Source organism: Lissotriton vulgaris, chromosome 2_1, assembly GCF_964263255.1.
Source record: "Lissotriton vulgaris chromosome 2_1, aLisVul1.2, whole genome shotgun sequence".
Taxonomy (NCBI): domain Eukaryota; kingdom Metazoa; phylum Chordata; class Amphibia; order Caudata; family Salamandridae; genus Lissotriton; species Lissotriton vulgaris.
In genome coordinates, this window is record NC_141687.1 from 646,812,043 (window position 1) to 646,833,318 (window position 21,276).

Consider the following 21,276-nt stretch of genomic DNA (forward strand, 5'->3'; position numbering starts at 1 on the left):
TCACCGTAGGGTATGCTATTCAACAATGTTTTCGGATAATGACTCCATGCATGAACTGTACTATTGCCAGCTGTCGGTTTCCTGAATAGATTAGTAGCCAGTTTCCCTTCCTGAATAGTAACATGAATATCAAGGAAGTCACATTCCACCTCACTGATGGTATGTGTGAATGTAAGGTTTAAACAATTTTTAGATAGACAATGTATGAATTCTAAGGCTTTCTCTTTGCTTCCGTCCCAGATGATGAAAAGGTCGTCTATATAACGCAACCATAATGGTATGTGGTTGGTAAAGCTTTCATTAGCGTCTGTCCACACCACCTGCTCCTCCCACCAGCCCAGAAAAAGATTTTCCAGGCTGGGGGAAAGGCAGGTTCCCATGGCTGTCCCAGTTTTTTGTCTATACAAAACTTTATCAAAGAGAAAGATGTTTTTATTAAGGCAGTATAGCATCATCAGTTTCAACATCACAGTATGTTCATACATCTCAATTGATCTCCGTTGTAAATAGTACAAGCATGCTTCGACACCCTGGTTCTGGTCTATTGAGGTGTACAATGAGCACACATCAAGTGAAATGAGCCCTTTTCCCATTTAACATCATGTATTCTTTCCAAGAAATCTGAACTGTCACAACAATATGAACTTAAGTCTTTCACATATGGGGCCAAAAAATGATCTAAGTAAATTGATGTATTTTCCAAAAGACCTCCATTGGAGGAGACAATCGTCCTCCCTGGGGGTCTGGTGGCATGCTTGTGCACCTTGGGTAATAAATAAAGGCTTGGAATTCAAGGATTGTTATTTCTCAAAAATGTCAGTTCATCATCGTCAATCAAGCCTGTAGTAAACCAATTGTAAAGCATTTCAAGGTACTTTGTAATGGTATGCTCATACGTGTTCCAACCAATTGCCTCGTAGCATGTGGAATCATTGAGTTGTCTCATTGCCTCTGCTTTATAAAACAAGGTGTCCATTATGATGACATTTCCCCCTTTATCCGAGGGTTTTATCACCAATGTTTTGTCGGACATCAGATTCTGCAATGCCTCCCCTTGTGCTTTGGTTAGATTATCCTCGATATCATACTTGTCAACATTACGCATATTTCTCAATTCATGTATCAATACTGTGTGGAACGCATCGATGTTATCAAAGGGAATGTTGGGGTTGTACCTTGACTTCATTTTTAAACTACTCTTTCCTCCTACATTACTATGAAAACCAATGGCATTAAGAGTCCCGACCGCATTTGTTTCTGCTGGATTCAGGCAATTGGTATCAAGTTCGTTAATATCAATTATGTATTCAACTTCATCCAGTGTAAATGCATTACCCACGCTGGTAGTAGGTTGAATCATTGTTAAGGCATTGGGTTGTGTCTGACGTTTGGACATCATGTGCAACTTCATAAGTTTTAATTTCCTGATATATAGGAAGAGATCTATTCTCACATCCACATAATTCCAATCAATCACTGGACAGAAAGACAGTCCTAATTTTAGAAGGTATTTGTCTTCAGATGTCAGCATCCATGCGGATAAATTTATGATGGATTTGTCCCCAGATTAATTCTCCATACTTGAGATCATAGATCATTGTGGTTGGCCGCCACGGCCGCCAGCGTCAGGCAGGAGGACCGCGTTTGGCAAGAAACCGATGTGAGTTGCATACATACATATATATATATATATATATATATATATATATATATATATATATATATATATATATACATACATACATACACACACAAGCGCGCGCACGCACAACTATCTCATGAGACCATCATTGTTTCTAATTATATCTAAGTGAACGTCTAACTCCAAATATATCAATTTCAGCAGAGGATAAGCATTTCAGTCAGTCCTCAGAAAACAGACAGCTCCGGTGGCTGAATTAGATATCTATGAAGGAAAACTGTGAACCCACTTGCCAGCAATTTATCTGTCATAGGCGTCATAGCTGCATACTGAAAGATAAACTTCCTCTCCGATTTCTTTCGTGTTTTGAGTGTATCAATATCTCAGGCTCTTTTCATTCTTCAGGGCAAGAGGAACCACAAAGTGACCTTTAGGATGTGCAGCGGGCAAGCTTTATGGGCAGGTCTTGCACTCACAACAACAGACATAGTGCTCAGATGCAGGTACTGTAAAGAGTTTGAGCTAATAAATAAGAAGATTCAAATTCTTACTAATACATCCGTAAAAAAAAGACTCTTGAGTCCCTGTATTAAGTTGTGTTGATAAGAGTATCATTTGTGGTTTCTCCAAACGTCAAAGCCAAGCCACCCATTTGACAGTTATTTGTGATCTCATGCATGGACATCATTTAGTGGTTGCCAGAGAGAGCGATGCTGACAACAACAAAACCTCAAAACAACCTCAAAACTAAACCATTCAACGTGAGACGAAAGTTCTTAAACACATTTAAAACAGATTAATAGAACATTTATTCAAACTATTTCTGTGCTATGTCTTTCACAAATTACCTCTGACGATGAAATGTAATTCCATTTCCTACTTGGCAAGGAGCCATCAAGCAGAACCTCTCCAACTTCCAGCTCAAAGGAGCTTCTGTTCACCAGGGTGTAGAATGGGGTCATTGTAACGATTTTGGAAAGATTAAAACTGCTCATTTTGATGCTCACACCAACCTACAAAAATGGAGAAAGAAATTGTACAAGTGAAATTAGTGACGTGACACGATACACTTTTATATAAATTATTAAATGTAGTCGTCATTGAGAACGGATAGTGCTATCAGAGCTCAGATAATAAGGACGTTATCAGAAAAATAAAGGATAAATGGAGAAACAACAAAAAATGAAGGGAGTAAAAAATCATCGTGAAAATTCTAATGATTCCAAACACAGCTACAGTTTAGACAATTCAGTATAATTATAAGCATAAATAGAGTTAACAATTATAAATAATATATGGTTGAAAAAACGTTAGTAATAAAGCAAAGTGAGCTGTGGCTTTTGGCGAGGGTTGCAATGTACAAATAGCACATGCAATCAACTTCAATAGAATCAGATTTAATTATGAAAGCTTAAAAGCATCTCTAGAACTCACTGAAAAGCTAAACGACCAATAGATGCCTTAAGCCAGAGGTGGTCACGTAATTAATCTACTTTATTCTCCATCAGACATTCTAGTCTATCTGTAAATTTAGCGCGGTCGACCTCTCTATCAACGATGGCTGCTGCCAATGTCAAAAAATAAAACTCCACCATTAAGCGCCTACGGTTATAGTGCCCGAATTGGGGAATTTATTTAAGTAAGATCCCTTACTACATTGCCATCATCATTGTACTTCATATAGAAAGATTGTCACTAAAATAACGTCTTAATTATTCACTTAAACCAGACTTTCTAGTATCCAAACAAAAAACACAGCTACTGGACGCTTTCATTGCTGCTGCGCGTCAGAAGATGGCGACAAGCAAGAAAACCCCCGACCCACCTTCGGTCTCCTACTGCTGAAACTCTATAAGCCTCAACCTCAAAAATAAGATTCTCAACAATGTAAAAGGCGTATGATCACCATTAGTGAGGTATCTAAATGGGACAACTCCACCTGCAAAGGAAGCAGCAGTAGAACGTCAAAAAACTAGGAGGAAATTCAGAAGCCTCCATAAAATAGGAAAAGAAAGTGATTAATTATTTATCACCACGGAATTATATAATATCCTTTGTAATTTAGAAATGTACTGAAATGGCTTGGATGTAGTTCCTGTTTTCTCCTTTTTAGGTATCCCTCTTTTATTCACAATACCCTCTATCACACTACCCTCCCCTTAGATGTTCCAAACCCTTTCCTTCATTTACTGAGTAGTGCAATACCCTCTTTTACTGCCTAACCCCGTTCAGGGTTCATTTCACACTGCAACGCCTTCCTCATTCCTGGCCACTGGTTCTTTGTCCAAATTCTACTCTTTAATACTCCCACTTGCGTCCAGCTTATTTCAATGTGTCATTTGTTTTGTTATTTTCCAAAAACAATACACATGATACAAATAAAACATAACTTTGATGGAATAATATACTTCTGAGCAAAACCAAACACATACCCTATTTTTTTTTAAACAAATACAAAGTTGGTAAAAAAAAATCATCAACGTGATGTAGCTTTAAGCAGGACAGTAATTAAGTTGACTTTGGATGTGAAATTACAGATTTAAGAATTATCGAAATAAAATTATTAAATGCAAAGTTATGATCATGTTTGACAGATTTAAAAGCCTGATATTTAAACATAAATATAAGAAAATAAACATTCTTATTATGAATCAATGAATGAATTACCGGATTTGTAATGTGCACAGCTACTCAAAGAGTGTCCCAGACCTGGGAAACCGGGTGCCCAGCTATTGGAGCCTTACAGTGAGGTGAACAGAAATGTACTCAGGGCTTTCCGCAAAAGTAAGTGATTTTGAATATCTCGGAGCCCTAAAAGAAGATTGTTCGAAACCCAGAAGACTAAAACAGACAAAGAGGAGCCAACTCTCTTAAGTGCAGCACACAGCCAGGCACCTCAGGTTTTTCAGGCTTGGGAAGGATCAGGCAACCGTCAACCTCACCAAGTTGGGAAAACCCAGGCATAATAACTACAAATTACAGCGCTATTATATATATATATTTAAAATTTTTTTTTTTTATTATAATAACACAAAAAAAGATTAGCATTGGGTGTACAATAGTTGACATCATTTTGAGGTTTTAGTTGTCATTCATAGAAAATCAACAATTACCAATCATACGGAACTTGGGATCACGGGGATTCCGGTGATTCTACGTCCCTCTGTAGCTTCTGGGGTGTACACAAGTCGCCCCGATAACTATTCCATGCTCCCCATACCTTTCCCCACTTTCCCGGACAACCGCTGCCACATACACCGCCCTTTCCCTGAACATGCACCAGTTTAGGTCCTCGACCCACTTAGCAATTCTGGCCAGCTGGCTGGCCCCCCAAAGCTGAGCAATGTTTTGCTTCGCCACCATGCATGCTAACGCCACCCACTGTTTCAAATACCCATTCAAGTCCGTGGGTTCCCATACATTCAACAGACACCTCCAGGCCTCTGGTCATATCCCCTCCCCCAGTACTTCTCTAAGTTTATTATGTATTGCCTCCCAGTAGGTCTGTATCACTTCACAGTGCCATATGATATGCATGAAGGTGCCAAGCTCTACAGATCCTCTCCTGGACTCCCCGCTCATCGCACGTCCCATATGTACAAGCCTATGTCCTGTAATATATGATCGATGTAGAATTTTAAGCTGCACCAGTCTGAGCCTCATCTGAATTGCGACCACTTTCGGGGAGGAGACCGCCTCTACCCAGTCTTCATCGTCTAACTCCAGTCCATCTGCCCCCCACGCTGCTCTAATACTTCCCAAAGGTTCCTCCATATTATTTATAGGTTTCCTATAGATTAAGGAGATAGTCTTTTCTGGTGTGTGACCATCTAGCACACAGTCCTCTAGAGGAGAAGCCTCTGGAAAATCTGCATCTCTGGGCATGTGAGCAAGAAGAGCGTGTCAAACTTGCCTGTACCGAAAGTGTTCAGTAGCATTCAAACTGTATTGTTTATGTAAAGATTCAAATGTCAACACACCATCCCTCCCCCATACATCCATAATCTGGCTGATTCCGATGAGGTCCCACTTATCAAACCCTTTCGTCCACCACAAGCTCCCAAGCTTCTCTGAACCCAACAGTGGGGTGGCCAACGTCAATCTTCCCTCCCATCTCAGACTTCTGGTAGCAGCATGCCAAACTTGTACAGCGTGTGCTGTCGGGCCTGTCAACGTGAACAGGTCTGGCATATAAGGCTTTAAGAATATCACCACCTGGCGCCTGCCCACGATCCATATCATAGCCTGGGTCCCGAGGGGGGCCCATAGATCATGTGATTCAGCGCTGCAAGATGTGAGGCCCAGTAATATTTCTTCAAGTCTGGGAGACCGATACCCCCATCATACCACGGGAGGAATAACTTGTTAAAGGCTATACGTGGCCTGCCTTCCCAAAGGAGCTATCTCTGAAGCGACTCAATCTCTTTATAACAGGACAATGGCACCGGATCTATTGTGTTTTGGAGCATATACAGGAACCTGGGTAAGGCCATCATCTTTAAATAATACCGCTCTCCCAAGTAACGAGAGAGGGAGAGCCTTCCATCATTCCACATCCGTCTTAAATCGGTCCAAGGGGGGCCTCAGATTATTAGCGCATCTCATCTTCGGGTCTAATGATATTATATATATATATATATATATATATATGTATATGTATATGTATATGTATATGTATATGTATATATATATATATATATATATATATATATATATATATATATATTTATATATATATATATATATATATATATTAAGATAGGTAAATCCCACCAGTTCAACCTTTATCAGGCACGATTGCGGAACCACGGGCAGAGCCCCTGACAGAACTAACAATACCGACTTTGACCAGTTGATGGCAAACCAGGAATACCTGCCAAATATGGCCAGGACATCCAAAAAATTACTTAAGGACCACCTGGGGTCAGTGAGGTATAACTAAATGTCATCCGCATAAAGCGTGATTTTATCCTCCCAGTCAGGCATCCACCGCAAGCCACGTATTGACCGGTCTCACCTGACCCAAGCCACCAGAGGCTCCAGCGCTAATGTGAAGAGGAGCGGGGACAGCGGACACCCCTGTCTTGTGCCTCTTACGAGGGAAAAATCCGCACTTACAATTATTGACGATCACCCTGGCTAGAGGAGCGGCATATAGCAATCTAACCCATCCGATAAACCCCGGACCAAAGCCCAACTTGGCCAAAACAGCAAACAAGTAGGCCCATTTAACCCTATCAAATGCCATAGTGGCATCCAAGGACACCAAGACAGCCGGCTCCAGAATCCTTGGTGAACTACCCAGGATCCCATGCAGTCTCCGCAGGTTCAAGGCCGTGTTCAGACGTGGCATAAAGCCGGATTGGTTGGGGTGTACCAGGGTCGTTATGACTTTTACCTATCTAGTGGCAAGCAATTTTGCCAAAATCTTCGGCTTAGCATTGAGAAGTAAGATGGACCTATATGAGGAAGGAGTTGTCTTAACCTTGCCTATCTTGTGAATGACCACAATATTTGCCACCCGCTTGTCATATGAAAGCTGTCCTTACTCCCTCCTTTCTAGAAACGTGGCTCAGAGAAACAGAGCGATTTTATGGGCATTCAATTTATACAATTCTATCGGAATACCATTCGGACCCGTTGCTTTCCCAGATTTTATGCCTCTAATCGTCTGCGCGACTTCATAATCCGTGAAGGAGGAGTCGAGATAGGCCCTATCGCCTTCTGAGAGACTCGCCATGCCGATATCCTTGAGCATTTCACCGTTATCAGCCTCAAAGATCCCCCAACCAAGGCATACACTTCCTTAAAATATGTAGAAAACACATCCGTAACTGCCTGCGGGTCTGTGGCTATCGGATCCCGGCCCCTCTATCTCCGACACTAACCTAGAGGCCCACTCCTCACACTCCAACCAAGCAATCAGTTTGCCAGCCTTGTCCCCATGCTCATAGATCTGGCTCTGCAGGGCACAGTCATGGGAAATCGCTTTCTCCCTGGAGAGGTTTTGGTATTCCTCTTGTTTTAACTGCAGTGAGTGTAAGTCTCCCGGATCAGCAGACTCAGCTACACGTTTCTCTAACTGTATCACTTCCGCTTCCATCCTATTCACCTCTGCCTGGTGCTTCTTTTTCTTACCTGCAACCAAGGAGAGGAGTTCACCCCTCAGCACCACTTTATACGCCTCCCGCACCGACTGCGCCGAGCCAACCATACCCACGTTCTCCTGGAAATAGCGCTCTGAAATCTGGAGTATCTCCTTTCTAGTGGCCGGGTCTTTCAGGTGCCATGCCGCAATAGGACCAACCTTTCCCACCGCTGGTTGCCCCACCTCGGCCTTTAACCACACCCGAGAATGGTCTGAAATGCCCCTGCCAAGGTATCATGCTTCTCTAACTGTACCCGCCAGAGCAGCCGGTATCAATATGTAATCCAACCTGGACATACTATTATGCGCGGCAGATACATGAGTAAAGCATGTCAGGTGCGGGTTGAGTATCCTCCAACTATTGGTCAACCCCAGCGTTTCAAGGAAATCAGGAAGCCACCTCTATGATGGGGGGAGAACCTGCTGCGGGTAGCGACCTAATCCCCCGTCAAGTACTGCATTGAAACACCCCCCCCCCGCACCAATAGTCCCATGGGCAATGTCAGAGGCCGGGTTGTATATAGATTGACAAAAAGGTGACCATCCTCCCCGCCACCAGTCGCCCCGAGACACCCACATATCTACCTCTCTGATCTGTCCAAGTGGCTTGGATATCCAGTGGAAAGGAATTCTTTGTTAGGATACCAACCCCCCTAGATCCGGAAGTAAACCCAGCAGGCGCCACAAGTTTATATTCCCCTTTGTGTAGGGCCATGCATCGGTTCCCAACAAGGTGCGTCTCTTGTAGCAATGCGACTTCTGGGGGGTGTCTTCTGATTAGTTGATTCACCATGCCCCTCTTTATCTCGTCACCCAGACCATTGACATTCCAGCTCAACACCTGTATGCCCGATCCCGGACTAGTACATGACATTCAACCCACACCGCTAGCATCTAGTTGCAATACTGTCACCCGATGCAAAAAACAACAAAACTCAAACAAACCCCAAACAATATAAACTTACCATACCCTGGATCCCCCCCAACCTTCCTGCACCTCTGCTTATGGTTTGCGCCCCTCCCCAACTGGCAGTATGCCTGTCGCCCCTAACTCAAAATCAACTCTCTAACTAAATATAGTAACGGGGAAGACAATCGATGTAGCACGCCCCCCCCAGCTCTAAGCCAAACATTAATCCTGTTTTCCAAAGTCACCACCCACCCTCCACTGCACCGCATCAATATCGTTATATCACCGTGGGAACAGTCTCCGAGTGATCATTGTCTCAGTGTCACATTTCCACCCTCCTTTCTCACTCACCCACCTACTGGCCTTCTTCTATCCCCTGATCATGTCTTCCCGACTCAGGGGAGTGGAAACAGTCAATCCAGTCTGCTGCAACTTCGGGATTATCGAAGAACCAAGTCTTCCCCCTCACCTCCACTCTCAATCTCCCCAGGAACATCATTCCAAATCGCAAGTCCTTGTCCCTCAGTTTCTTCTTCTCCGGCAGGAAACTTTGGCGTTGTTTCTGCACAAGTTGTGTAAAGTCTGGAAAGAAGGAGAGCAAGGCATTCTCATATTGGAGGGGTCCCTTTGCACGGGCCATCTGCAGTATCGCATCACAGTCTCTAAAATTCAGGACCCTCGCAATTATCGGGCGGGGAGGGGTGCCGGGCATGGGTCTACCCCCCGGCACTTTGTGAGCTCGCTCAACAGTAAAGAAATTTCCCAGTCCCTTGGGTTTAAGATGATTAAGGATAATGTCTTCGACAAATAAGTCCGGCGCCGGATCTACCGCCTTCTCAGGGACCCCAAGGATGCGTACGTTATTCCGTCTGGCCCTCCCTTCAAAATCGTCTAGCTTTCTATCCATCAAAACCCGGGAGGCCTTAAGATCACGTACCTCCTGTTGAAGTTGCGCCATGTCATCCACCAGGCTAGTGGTCTTTATGTCCAAGGATTTGACTTTCTCATTCGCTTTGGCGAGGTCTGCCTGGATAAGATTAACCTCTATTGTGACTGTATACAGTTGGGCATCAAGAGACCCCATTTTATGCCCCAACGAAGCCTGTACTCCCTCGATGGCCGCCATCACATCCGATAGTGTTAGTTCTGCAGGTGCGAACGAAGAGTCCCCAGTCAGTGCTTGGGCCCGTTTTATCTCCACTGGTGATCCCTTTGGGCAAGGTATATCTGTCCAATTTGTTGGATTGGACCGGCTTAGGCCCTCTCTTGGACTTGAACTGAGACTTATCCGGATCTCCCCTGGGTGCCATGCTAATCACCCCTTGGCGAGACTCGTCGCTCCAGCTACCATTCAGATCCCTGCAATTCAGGTCGTTGATTTGGCCCGAGGCATCAGCTAACACCAGGTGACTTGTTCAACGGTAATAAAGAGGTCGGCACTGTTTATGGTGAAGTCCACGACAAGATTAAGTTCCTGCGTCAGTCCCGGTGCCAACTGCTGTCGTTTGTCTGCACTAATAAGGGCAATAGTGCAGCAGCTAGTATCAACGTCCGATTCACTACAGCTGGGCCGAGTGGGGCATGCTCCCTAACCACTCTAGAGCCCCGATAGGCAAGACCCCGGGCAGCCTCCATACAGGACAGCTGATGTAGCCACATGGGGCAGATGCCGAGGTCTTCTTAGGCGCCGGTTACTACTGCCGTCAGAAACCATGCGGGACTGCCTGACTACGCTCAACGAACCAGCGTCTCAGTGAAGGCACTCCGGTCCCCGGGAGCCCCAACAGCACCAACGGCAAAACTCGCTTGCAGCTAGCGTCTCAGAGCGGACCGGCCCGCAACACACCCCACCGGTATTCGCACCACTGCAGATGTCCTTTAGTTAGCATTGGGGGGGTTTAGCAGGGGAAAACATGTTGTCTCAGCACCCCTGACCCCGCCAATCACAGGCAGACCCCAGCAGTGGCCAATCTAGAGATCTCTGGCCGCCCGTTCCAAGGCGCACCCACCGTTGCTTTGTCACCGGCTGCAGTTCGGGGCTTGTCCCTCCCGCACCCGGGCAACGCTGTACCGTTGTTCTGCACCGGTCCCCGGTGCCACAGCGGGACCGGCCTCTCACTCCACGGTGCATCCACTGTCACCTTCTCACAGGCTGCAATTCGGGGCTTGTCTCTTCCGCACCCGGGCGCCACCGTACCGTTGGTCTGCTCCGGTCCCCGGTTTCACAGCGGGACCGGAGTAACAATCCGAAGTTGACACAGCATCAGCGGGCGGCTGCTCCTGTCTGTGAGAAATCCCAGCGTGGACTCTCCATGCGGGCTGGGCACTTCCAGCCGCCGGCCCGCTGTTATTGAATTACGTTCCGGCCACCAGTGCCACTCAGGTCCCCGGGCTCGTCTGGCCTCCAGGCCACAGCTTTCACTTTCGACAGCTTCGGTCACTGTCACCGCAGTGGGACCGGAGTAACAGCCGGGTCATCAGCAGTGTCTCAGAAACCGGGAGGCACACTTCAGTTACAGGAGAATTATCAGGACCATCAAGCTGGGGGGGCTAGCTATGCGGAGCCGAGGTCCTATGCGGCCATCTTGCTCGACGCGTAGCTTCTCCATATTTTTTATTTTTAAAAGGGGAAGATCTCCCTAAACTGCTATAAAATTATTTAGAAAATGATTTAAAAATGTATCAATTATCACTTTAATAAAGTGGTAATAGGTAGGGAACAACAATAAAACCAACTTTTTACCTAGATCTACGACCCTAACCCAGAACATGGTGAAACGCTGACAAAAAGTGCTGAATACTACATGGTTGCGTTTTACCTTTGGTAAACACAGCCAGTAGCCAATCACACACTGCCATATCATGGGCATGTATAGCGGCACAATATATAACTATTTAAAAAAATTAGAACTGCTACTTACACTATTTACTCATTGTAACAAAATTGATAATATACACCAATTAATCATTTTTCCTGTCACATTACATCTACATCTGTTAACACTCTTTGATGCAATGTATGTCCTAATTACCACACTCTATGCCACTGCACGCTAATAAAATTAATGCCACTCTACTCTATGTCAAACCACTCTACACCACTCCATTATATGGAGGGGAGACTGTACCCCGAGGCTAATGCCAAAAGGTAAATTTTTATGCCACAATTCTTTTGATAAGAAATAGTTTAAGGAGAACTAATACTTATTGCACTGATTTTGAAGGTGCAATTGCTGGGGAAGTTGATTTTTTATTTTTTTTTAATTAATTTGGATTACCACACTAGCACTTTACCCCTACCATACAGTCACTGAAACAGGTCTGCGCACTAGTGGTTGGGGCTAGCCTCACTACAAAAACTCCAGGGCAGCAGGGGAAAAGTGGAGGAGAGGCTGGACTTTGAGGCTGACGCCAATCGGTTATATTTTTATGCCACAATCCTTTTTAGAACTAAATTGTTTAAGGGGAACTGATACTTATTGCACCGATTTTGAAGGTTCCAATTGCTGGGGAATTAGTTGTTTTCAATGTTTTTAATTTTCTTAATGTGAATTTTGATTACTGAACTTGCCCTTTATTCCAACTATAGAGTTGACTAAAACAGGTTGGCGCTCTAGTGGTTGTGGTTAGCCTCGCTACAAAAATGGCAGGGCAGTGGGCATGCAGTAGACACTCTAAAGGTGCAACAAAGGCAAGCCCATATGCGCCTGTCTATGCTCGTCCGAGACCAGGGCCAGAATCCCTGCATCTTTACATTCCTATATAGCAGCTTATTCCAGGGAATCACTTCTCAACCTAAGAGTGGCACTTACTAATAATTGCAGCAACTCAATGGACCTCTCAAAGGGGGATAATAAATATAAGTACTGCCTTTACAGCTTCTTACTAACCCTTCTCTCTGTACCTCCCCATCACTTAAACTGACAAGGAACATGTTTTTGCTAAACTGTAGGTCCCTTCTATGACATAAAAGTGATCTATTATCTTTTTTGAAAGATATAAAACCTGATGTACTCTTGCTTACGGAGACTTGACTCCATGTGGAATCAGGCTCTGATATAGTTCAGTCAACTCCCCCAGCTTGTTACATAGTATGTAGGGTCAGAGCAGGCAAAACATGGGGAGGACTGGCTATTATTTTGAAGTCCTCCCTCAAACACCGAACCGATATCCTCACACTCCCACAATGTGAAAGTTTGGTGTTTGACATTTTACTGCCCATACAACCACTTTCACAGGATGCTTAATAACCCCTCTCCCCCCTCCCCCAGGATCTTCAACCTTATTCACTGTAGGAGGCTGGCTTAGTATATGGTGCTTATGTATGCAACTGTAGCACACTGCTCTAATCCAGACATCCCTTATGGTGATTTTAGTGGTCTTAGACAACCTTAGAAAGCTCTCTAAGTGGGAGCTTTACAGAGCAGCCTTCAGGCTTAGTCCAGAAGGAGTGTAAAGCAGCTTGTTTCACCAGTACTATCCATATAGTGTAGGTTAAGTGAAAAAGAACCACACAGTGTAGTTATATAAATATGCATTTATTATAAACACTGACTAACACATTGCACTATCTCCTACCCCAGAGATATAATCACAATAAACACCATTCTTTTTTTTTTTTTAAATTTTTTAAAACCTTTATTTGAAAAAAGTGCACACAGCTATTCAGCCTGACATCCCGGAGGCAAGGCAGCATAACGAATCAGGAGAACAATAGTGCAAGAATCAATGTAGCAGAACAGTGAAGGTTGATTTTGTTTTTTATAAAGGAACATAGAGAAAAGAAAGAGAAAAAGGAGCGCCAGAATGGGCGCGAAGAGAGTGGCAATGGAGTACAAGAAACCAGTGAGGCGTTGTTGGGGGGGTAGGGGGGGAACATAGGGAACACAAGCATGAAAACAGGATAAAAGGCCAGGAGCGAGGAGGGGAGAGGAAAACACAGGATAATATTTACAACGTATTACAGTTGGTGTCGCAGGCTACAGCGACAGATGTTCCTCCAGCGAGACAGGTTCCGGGGGTACACAGATGTCTCCCCTGTACGTATTCCAGTCTCCCCACAGTTTCTGCCACTTTTTAGGCTTACCCCTGGCAACATAGACCGTCTTCTCCCTAAACATACACCAATCCATATTGGCTTTCCACTGTACAACTTTGGGAGCTACTGAAGCTCCCCACTTCTGAGCAATATCACGTTTAGCCACCATGTTGCCAAGGGTCACCCACTGCGTCTGAGCCACGTTGTGGTCCGTCGGATCCCAGATGTTGAGGAGGCACCTCCTAGCTTCCGCATGAACTGCTACCCCAGTCACCTCGCTCATAATCAGGTGCACACGTCTCCAGTAAGAGGCTATGGCGGGGCATTCCCAGAGGATGTGCATAAAAGTGGCAAGGGCACCACAGCCGCGGCGACAAAGCCCATCGACCGAGTAGCCCATATGCACAAGTCGGGGGCCAGTTACGTAAACCCTATGCAGGACCTTAAGCTGCACCAGTCGGAGACGGGAAGAGATGGCAACCTCCTTAGGGGAGGACACCGCACTCTGCCAGTCTTTGTCATCGATTTCCAATCCGTCACGCACCCACTGATCCCTCACACCCAGGAGGAGGTCGGTGCGAACATTTATAAGCTTCTTATAGGACAGTGAAATGGCGCTGTCCGGCATATGGCCGTCCAGCACCCTATCTTCCAACGGGGAGCTTTCTGGGATCGCCCCCTCCTCCGGCCTAGCAGAGAGCAATGCGTGTCGTAACTGGGCATACCGGAAAAATTCCGATGTACCCAACTGATGTTCATCCTGTAGCTGGGAAAAGGTCTTAATCTCACCTCTCGATAACATATCATCCACCCTGGAGATACCTATAAGGTCCCACTTATCGAAACCTTTGGTGTGCCACAACCTGCCCAGGATGTCCGAATCGTATAGTGGGGTCAGCCTAGTCAGTTTACCTTGCCAGCCCTGCGCCTTGGTAATTGCCCTCCAAATATGGACCGCCGTTTTCGTTGGGCCCGACATCCGCCCATCTAGAGACCTCGAGTAGAGCGCCCTATAGTAATTACCGCCACCCAGGAGCCACCTATACATGGCGTATCCAGGGTTGTTCTCCGGACCATAGAGACCGTGATTGATGGCCGCTAACTGGGAGGCCCAGTAATATCTACGTACATCCAGTAGCGCTATTCCCCCATCGTACCACGGAAGCGTGAGCTTCATGATAGCGATGCGGGGCCGGCCGTCCCAAAGCAAGGCACGTTGAAGGCCCTCGATCTCCCGGAAGTACCGGGCGGGAACCGGATCTTGAGTATTCTGCAGGGCGTACAGGAACCTGGGCAAGGACATCATTTTAAATAATGCCGCGCGCCCAAGCAAGGAAAGCGGAAGTTTGCGCCAAATACACACCATTCTTCAACAATATAACAGGTAAGTAGAACGAATATACAGAGTCTCCAGGGGGAGGCCAAACCGATCACTCTAAAAGTGGAATGCGACCCACAACTTAAGTCAAGACTGGACCCAGAAGACGTAGAGGTGTTTGGGACCCAAAGGCCCACCCAAGGTAAGAACCCAGGACCACCAGGGAGGCTGGGTGAAGAGTGGGAACACGACTGCATGATCAACACAAGTCAATGAGGATGTTGCGGTTGCAGTTTTTAAGAATAGGGACACGTCCCTGAGGACCCTTAGAAAACCCTGTGAAAGTTGGAAGTTTAGAGAGTCACCCCACCAATGGATACCCCTGAAACGAGGATACCTACAGCAGGGTAGCCGGGTGCATAGTTGAGAAGTGACGTTGGAAACCGGCGTAGACCACTATGGAGGACTTCAATAAAGATGCCGCTGGCGAAGCCGCTGAAAGAGTCCAGTGGAACTAAAGGATGGATTCAGGATCAGAGGTACCTGCCAGCAGGGGGGACAGAGTCTATGCCACGCAGGAGTGAATAGGAAGCACGGAATACAAATGTGCACCAATGTCGGAAGATGCAGGAGAGTTGATGGTGAACTTGGTGCGGCAGCTGTGTGGACCAGGTGACGCTGTGGAAGACCAGGAACCATTCATGAGCTGTCCCACGTCGGATGTCAAATGCCAGGGGGTTGGGATCTGGCGGGAGCACCAACAAGTCTTAGCGGAAGCAACAAACATGGCAGATGATAAAGGTGCAGTGTCAGGACCAGCAAGGTCCAAGGGACTCACCAAGTGCAGGTAAGTCAGAGTAGGCCCGAGCAAACAGGGGAGCCAACTTGAACTAAAGAAGACTCTCAAGAGGACTCACATGCCAAAGGCAAAGGAGTTACAGGAGGACATTGAGCAGCTCACCAATGATGAAGGCCCACAGTGCAGAGGATGCGGTGAGGATGAAGATCTTGGTAGCAAGAGATGCTTGAGGCTGTAGCTTCATGGAGCCCAAAGATCTTGGGAGAAGAGAGTCACAAACCTTGGCAACAGCAAGTCAACGCAGAGCACAGGGGTACTGCTCCAGCAGTTCAGACGAGGGTGACTGGCTTGTAACTTGCTGTGAAGAGAGTGGAGTTCTCGAGGGAGTTGTGAACCACCACCTGTGTTGCTGAATGCTTAGACGTCCATGGGAGCTCAGGAACAGCAGACCAGTCAGCTTTTTGCAGTGCCTGCAGGTGCATGGGAGTGACTCCTTCACTCCAAGGGAGATTCCTTTGTGTGTTTTGGATGTCCACACGCCTTTAGAAGAGCCCGTAAGGAGCGCAGGCACAGATGATGCAGAAGGCTGGCAGGACGAAGAGACCAGGAGCAGCAGGAGTCTTTCCCGTGCAGTTTTGGTTCCCAAAGGGAAGTCCAAAGTGACCAGACGGTTGAAGATAAAGTGGTTCCGGATCTGAATCTTGTCCCAGGAAGAATCTGAATACCCACCCAAAGGTAAGCCCTTAAGTACCCTAAAGAGTGGGTTGGGACGATTCAGGGGTCCCTACCAGAGGAGGGTTTGGACAGTGGGGAGGATACTCCCATGTCCTTTGTTCAGTTTTGCACCTCAGCGGGAGCCAACGAATCCCTGAACTGGAGTATGTAAGGAGGGTACCAAATGTGCAATTCAAAGCAGTCTAGTGGCAATGGCAAGTGACCCTGGCCCAATACAGGAAGTCCTGTCTGGGACCTATTGTCCTACCTTCACCTGCTCGAGCTTGGCTGTGCAGCAGGAGGGTAGAATTGTGTCTGTGGTCGGCAGCAGCCATAGCTTGCTGTCAGACCGTGAAAGACTGGTACTGGGAACACTGAGGGCTTCCCAGAGGAGTCCAACAGTGCATGAAATCGTTCCTCCAACACCGTTTACGGTGTTGGGGTATGATTACAACATGTTTGATAACAAACATGTCCGGGCTTGTTACAGCCAGTTTAGAGTTAACCATTGTGTAATGTATCGAAATGCCTAATGCATTTGCAACCCAGGAGAAGGGACTCCGAGGATTGTAGGGGTGTCCTACTCATGCAGGGGCACCCTCACATTTATAACCAAACACCCTGCTTTAAGGATTGAAAGGCCTGCCTTAGGGGTGACATATAGGGTTTAAGTGCAGTGACCTCAGATACAAGAAAACATATATCGGTTGTAAGTGGTGCTAGCACCAGCTTACACAGGCAGCAATGTTAGGCCTTTAGTTACAATTTGAGTGATCTCCCATGAGTGGCATAATACATGCTACAGCCCATGGAGGACGCCTGAGCTAGCAATGTTCTGGGTACCTTAATACCATATACTAGGTACTTACAAGGGTACACCAGTAGCCAATCTGGGTGGGGTACCTAAGTACTTACCAAGGTCCAATTTAGGGAAGAAGCACAGAGACTGGGGTCCTGATCAGTAGAATCCAAGTCAGACTAGTCAGAAAAACATGACGACAGGCAAAAAGTGTGGCCACTATGAAAGCAGACCCTACTTTCCTACACAACCTCCACCCGACCAAAAAAACATAAGGAGATGAGACTAACCTTCATTTTCAAAAATGGAACTATCTGGAGAGTCCATCTGCGTTGGCATGGTTACTCCCAGGCCTATGCTCCACTGAAAAGTCCATCCCCTGTAGGGTAATGGACCACCTCAAAGGCTTGGGATTTTCACACTTTATTTGTTTAAGCCATAAGAGGGGCTTATGGACTGTCTGAACAAGGAAGTGAGCGCCAAGCAGGTATAGCCTCAGCTTCTTCAAGGCTAAGACTACAGCAAATGCCTCCCTCTCTGTAGCTGACCAACGTTTCTCCCAGGCAGTTAACCTTCTGTTTATAAAATCTACTGGTTGGTCCTGGCCCTCTGCATTAAGTTATAACAAAACAGCTCCTACCATTATCTTAGAAGCATCTGTCTGAACAATTAAGGTTTTGGAGTAATCAGGAATTTACAGAAAGGGAGCAGTGCACATGGCCTGCTTCAGGTCATCAAATGACGTTTGACAGCTTACTGTCCACTGAACTTTCTTTGCCATTCTCTTGCAGGTGAGATCATTAAGGGGAGTCACAAGAGACCCTCACCTCTTAGCAAACTTCCTGTAGTACCCAGTCAGGCCCAAGACAGCTCTGACCTGAGTCTGGATAGTGGGAGCAAACTAGTTCACGATGGTCTGGATATTGCTTTCCGATGCCTGAACTTGGCCTCCACCTACTAGGTGGCTCAAGTCTACACCCTTGTTCTGCCCTATCTGACAATTGGTGGCCTTTATAGTGAGGCCTGCCTTTTTCAGTGCCTCCAGAACATTTGTGCAGTGGACCAGGTGATCTTCCTAAGTGGAGCTAAAGACAGCAATATTACGTAGATATGCTTCACTATACACATCCAGAACTGTTAGGACATTGCTCACCAACTTCTGAAATGTGGCAGGTGCATTCGTCAAGCCAAAAGGCATTACAATAAATTGATAATGCCCACTGGGGGTTGCGAATACTGCATTTGGTGTGGCATCCTCAGCAAGTCTGATTTGCCAGTAGCCAGCAGTAAGGACAAATGTGCTCAGAAATTTAGCTTAGGCCAAAGTATCCATGAGCTCATCCGCGCTGGGAATAGGATGGGCGTCAGTCCTAGTGACTGCATTGAGGCCTCTGTAGTCCACATAAAACCTCATCTTTCTCTATTGCCACCTTTGATGTGAGGTTTTGGTACGAGGACTACAGGATTAGGCCAAGGTCAATGACCCCCAATTCCAGCATCTTCTGGACCTATGTCCTGATGTAGTCTCTGACATGGTCAGGCTGTGTGTAAATGTTTTTCTTCATAGTCAGACTGTCACCTGTGTCCACTTCATGGGTACACCAGGTGGTTTGACTTGGTGTCAGAGAGAACACGTGGTTGAACTGATTGATGACTTTCCTGCAATCAGCTTGCTGCTGGTCAGTGAGGCTGACTGCCAAGGCTACTTCTTCAACTGACCCATCAACAGTGTTCTGAGAGAGGAAATCAGGGAGAGGTTCACTCTCTTCCTCCTGCCCCTCTTCAGTGGCCATGAGCAAGCTCATGTCAGCCCTGCCTACAAAAGCTTTTAGGTGGTTCACATGAAGTACCCTGTGGGGACTTCTTGGATACATAGGTCCACCAAGTAGGTGAACTTCGCTTTCTTCTCAAGGATGGTGTGGGAGGCCACCCACACTTTCTGTCCTGGTTGGTAAACATTCAGTACAGCCTTTTGGCCATGCTAAGCTCCAGGCTAGCCTCAAGGTTTTTGCTTGCCTTCTTCATGTACTCAACCATACATGAATGCAGACCAATGACATAGTACATATATCCTGTTTAGGAAGTTTGAGAGGTTGCTCCCAGCCCTCCTTAAGTAGACACAATAGACCCCTAACTAGATGCCCAAACAGAAGTTCAAATGGGCTATAGCCAACCCCCTTCTGTGGAAACCTCTCTGTAGGCAAAGAGAAGGCAGGGTAGTAGGACATCCTATTTTTGCCTGAGCTTTTCTGTGAGTCCTATTATCATACCCTTTAGGGTCCTGTTGAACTTTTCAACAAGCATTTTGCACTGTGGATGGTAGGGTGTGGTAAACTTATAGTTTACTCCACACTCCTTTCACATTGCAGTGATATAACTAGACATGAAGTTGGTACCTCTGTCTTTTAAGACCTCCTTAGAGAAGCCCACCCTGGAAATTATTCCCAGGAGGGCCCTAGCCACCTCAGGAACTGTGGTGTCCTAAGGGGACTAGCCTCTGGATACCTAGTGGCATGGTCCACCACCACTAGGATGTAACTGTGTCCAGATGCAGTAGGAGGGTTCTAGGGGCCAACAATGTCAATTCCTACCCTCTCAAACGGAGCCCCAAACACTGGGAGTGAAACTAAGGGGGGCCTTTGCAGTGCCACCTGACTCACCACTGCCTTGGCAAGTGGCACAGGAGTGGCAAAACTCCTTGGTGCCTTCTGACATATGGGGCCGGTGAAAATTAGGGACAATCCTGTCCCAGGTCTTCGTTTCCCAAAGATGTCCTGCAAGGGTAATGTCATGTGCTAGGGATAGAAGAAAAACTGAATTTCTGAGGTACTACCAACCTCCTGGTGGCACCAGGCTTGGGGTCTCCAACTTCAGAAAACAGAAGCCCATCTTCCCAATAGATCCTTTGGTACCCACTGATACTGCCTGCTTCCTCAGCAGTAGCTTGTTGTCTGAGCTGTTCAAGAGAGGTGCAAGATTTCTGCTTCAAAAGCAAGTCTGCTCTGGAAGGGACCCCTGCCCCCAAGAACTCTGCCTGGTCAGGCTTGTGTTCTTCTGAGACAGTTCCTTCACAGGGACTGAGATCATCACCCTCAGGAGACTGACCCTCACTGGGAGCTTGGGAGAAGGATAATTCTTTACCCTTCCTGCCCCTTCTCTTAGGAGCAATCTGGTCCATTCTTTCAGGATCCAGTCCTTCCTTAGTGTTGAGCTGTTTGGTCTGAGCCCTGGTGACAGCAAATGCATTGGCAGAGATGCCCGTCATCTCTGCATGTGTCGGGAACTCCACTTCAGGCCAGGCTGCAGTTTCTAGATCATTGCCCAACAGACAATCTACAGGCAGGCCTGGAGAAACGACAACTCTTTTAGGGCCAGTTACCCCTCCTCAGCTGAGATTCACAACTGTCAAGGAATGATCAGTCCTGACATTGCTTGCATTAGTTACTTGGTACAACTGACTAAGGATGTTCTGCTCAGGGGACACAAGTTTCTTTGTCACCATTGTGACACTGGGCCCTGTGTCCCTGTCAGCCATAGATTTGTTTCCATTTATTAAAGGCTGTTGCCTGTACTTGCCTAAGTTAGTGGGAATTACTAGTAAGGTGGCAAGATCTATTCCACCATCACAGACAATGACAGCCTGAGTTGGAGGTCTGACTAGGCCAGAACCCATCTCAGAACAAAAGGTTAACCCTACTAATCCCTTGGGTTGTACTGGTGCTAAGGGAAGCAGTTGCCTTAGGAAGAGTGGTAGTAGGTTCCTTGTCTTTTGGACAATCAGCATCTCTTGTCCAATGGGTTTTTACATAAATAACACCAAGCTTTATTTATCCCCTTCTTGTAGTTCTGGGACTCTCCCCCAGATGCAGGTTTTTGTGGACAAGACTCCGATTTATCTTTACCCTCCT

At 46.3% G+C, this 21,276-nt stretch overlaps 1 protein-coding gene across 1 annotated transcript in view; it reads right to left on the reverse strand.

Moving 5' to 3' along the window:
* VPS13C (vacuolar protein sorting 13 homolog C) overlaps nt 1-21,276 on the reverse strand; it is a 2,437,235-nt gene that overhangs the window by 723,717 nt on the left and 1,692,242 nt on the right. The window contains exon 63 of the mRNA XM_086955811.1: nt 2,491-2,655. Within this exon, the coding sequence (XP_086811937.1) occupies nt 2,491-2,655 (165 nt within the window). The remainder of the gene's footprint in view (nt 1-2,490; nt 2,656-21,276) is intronic.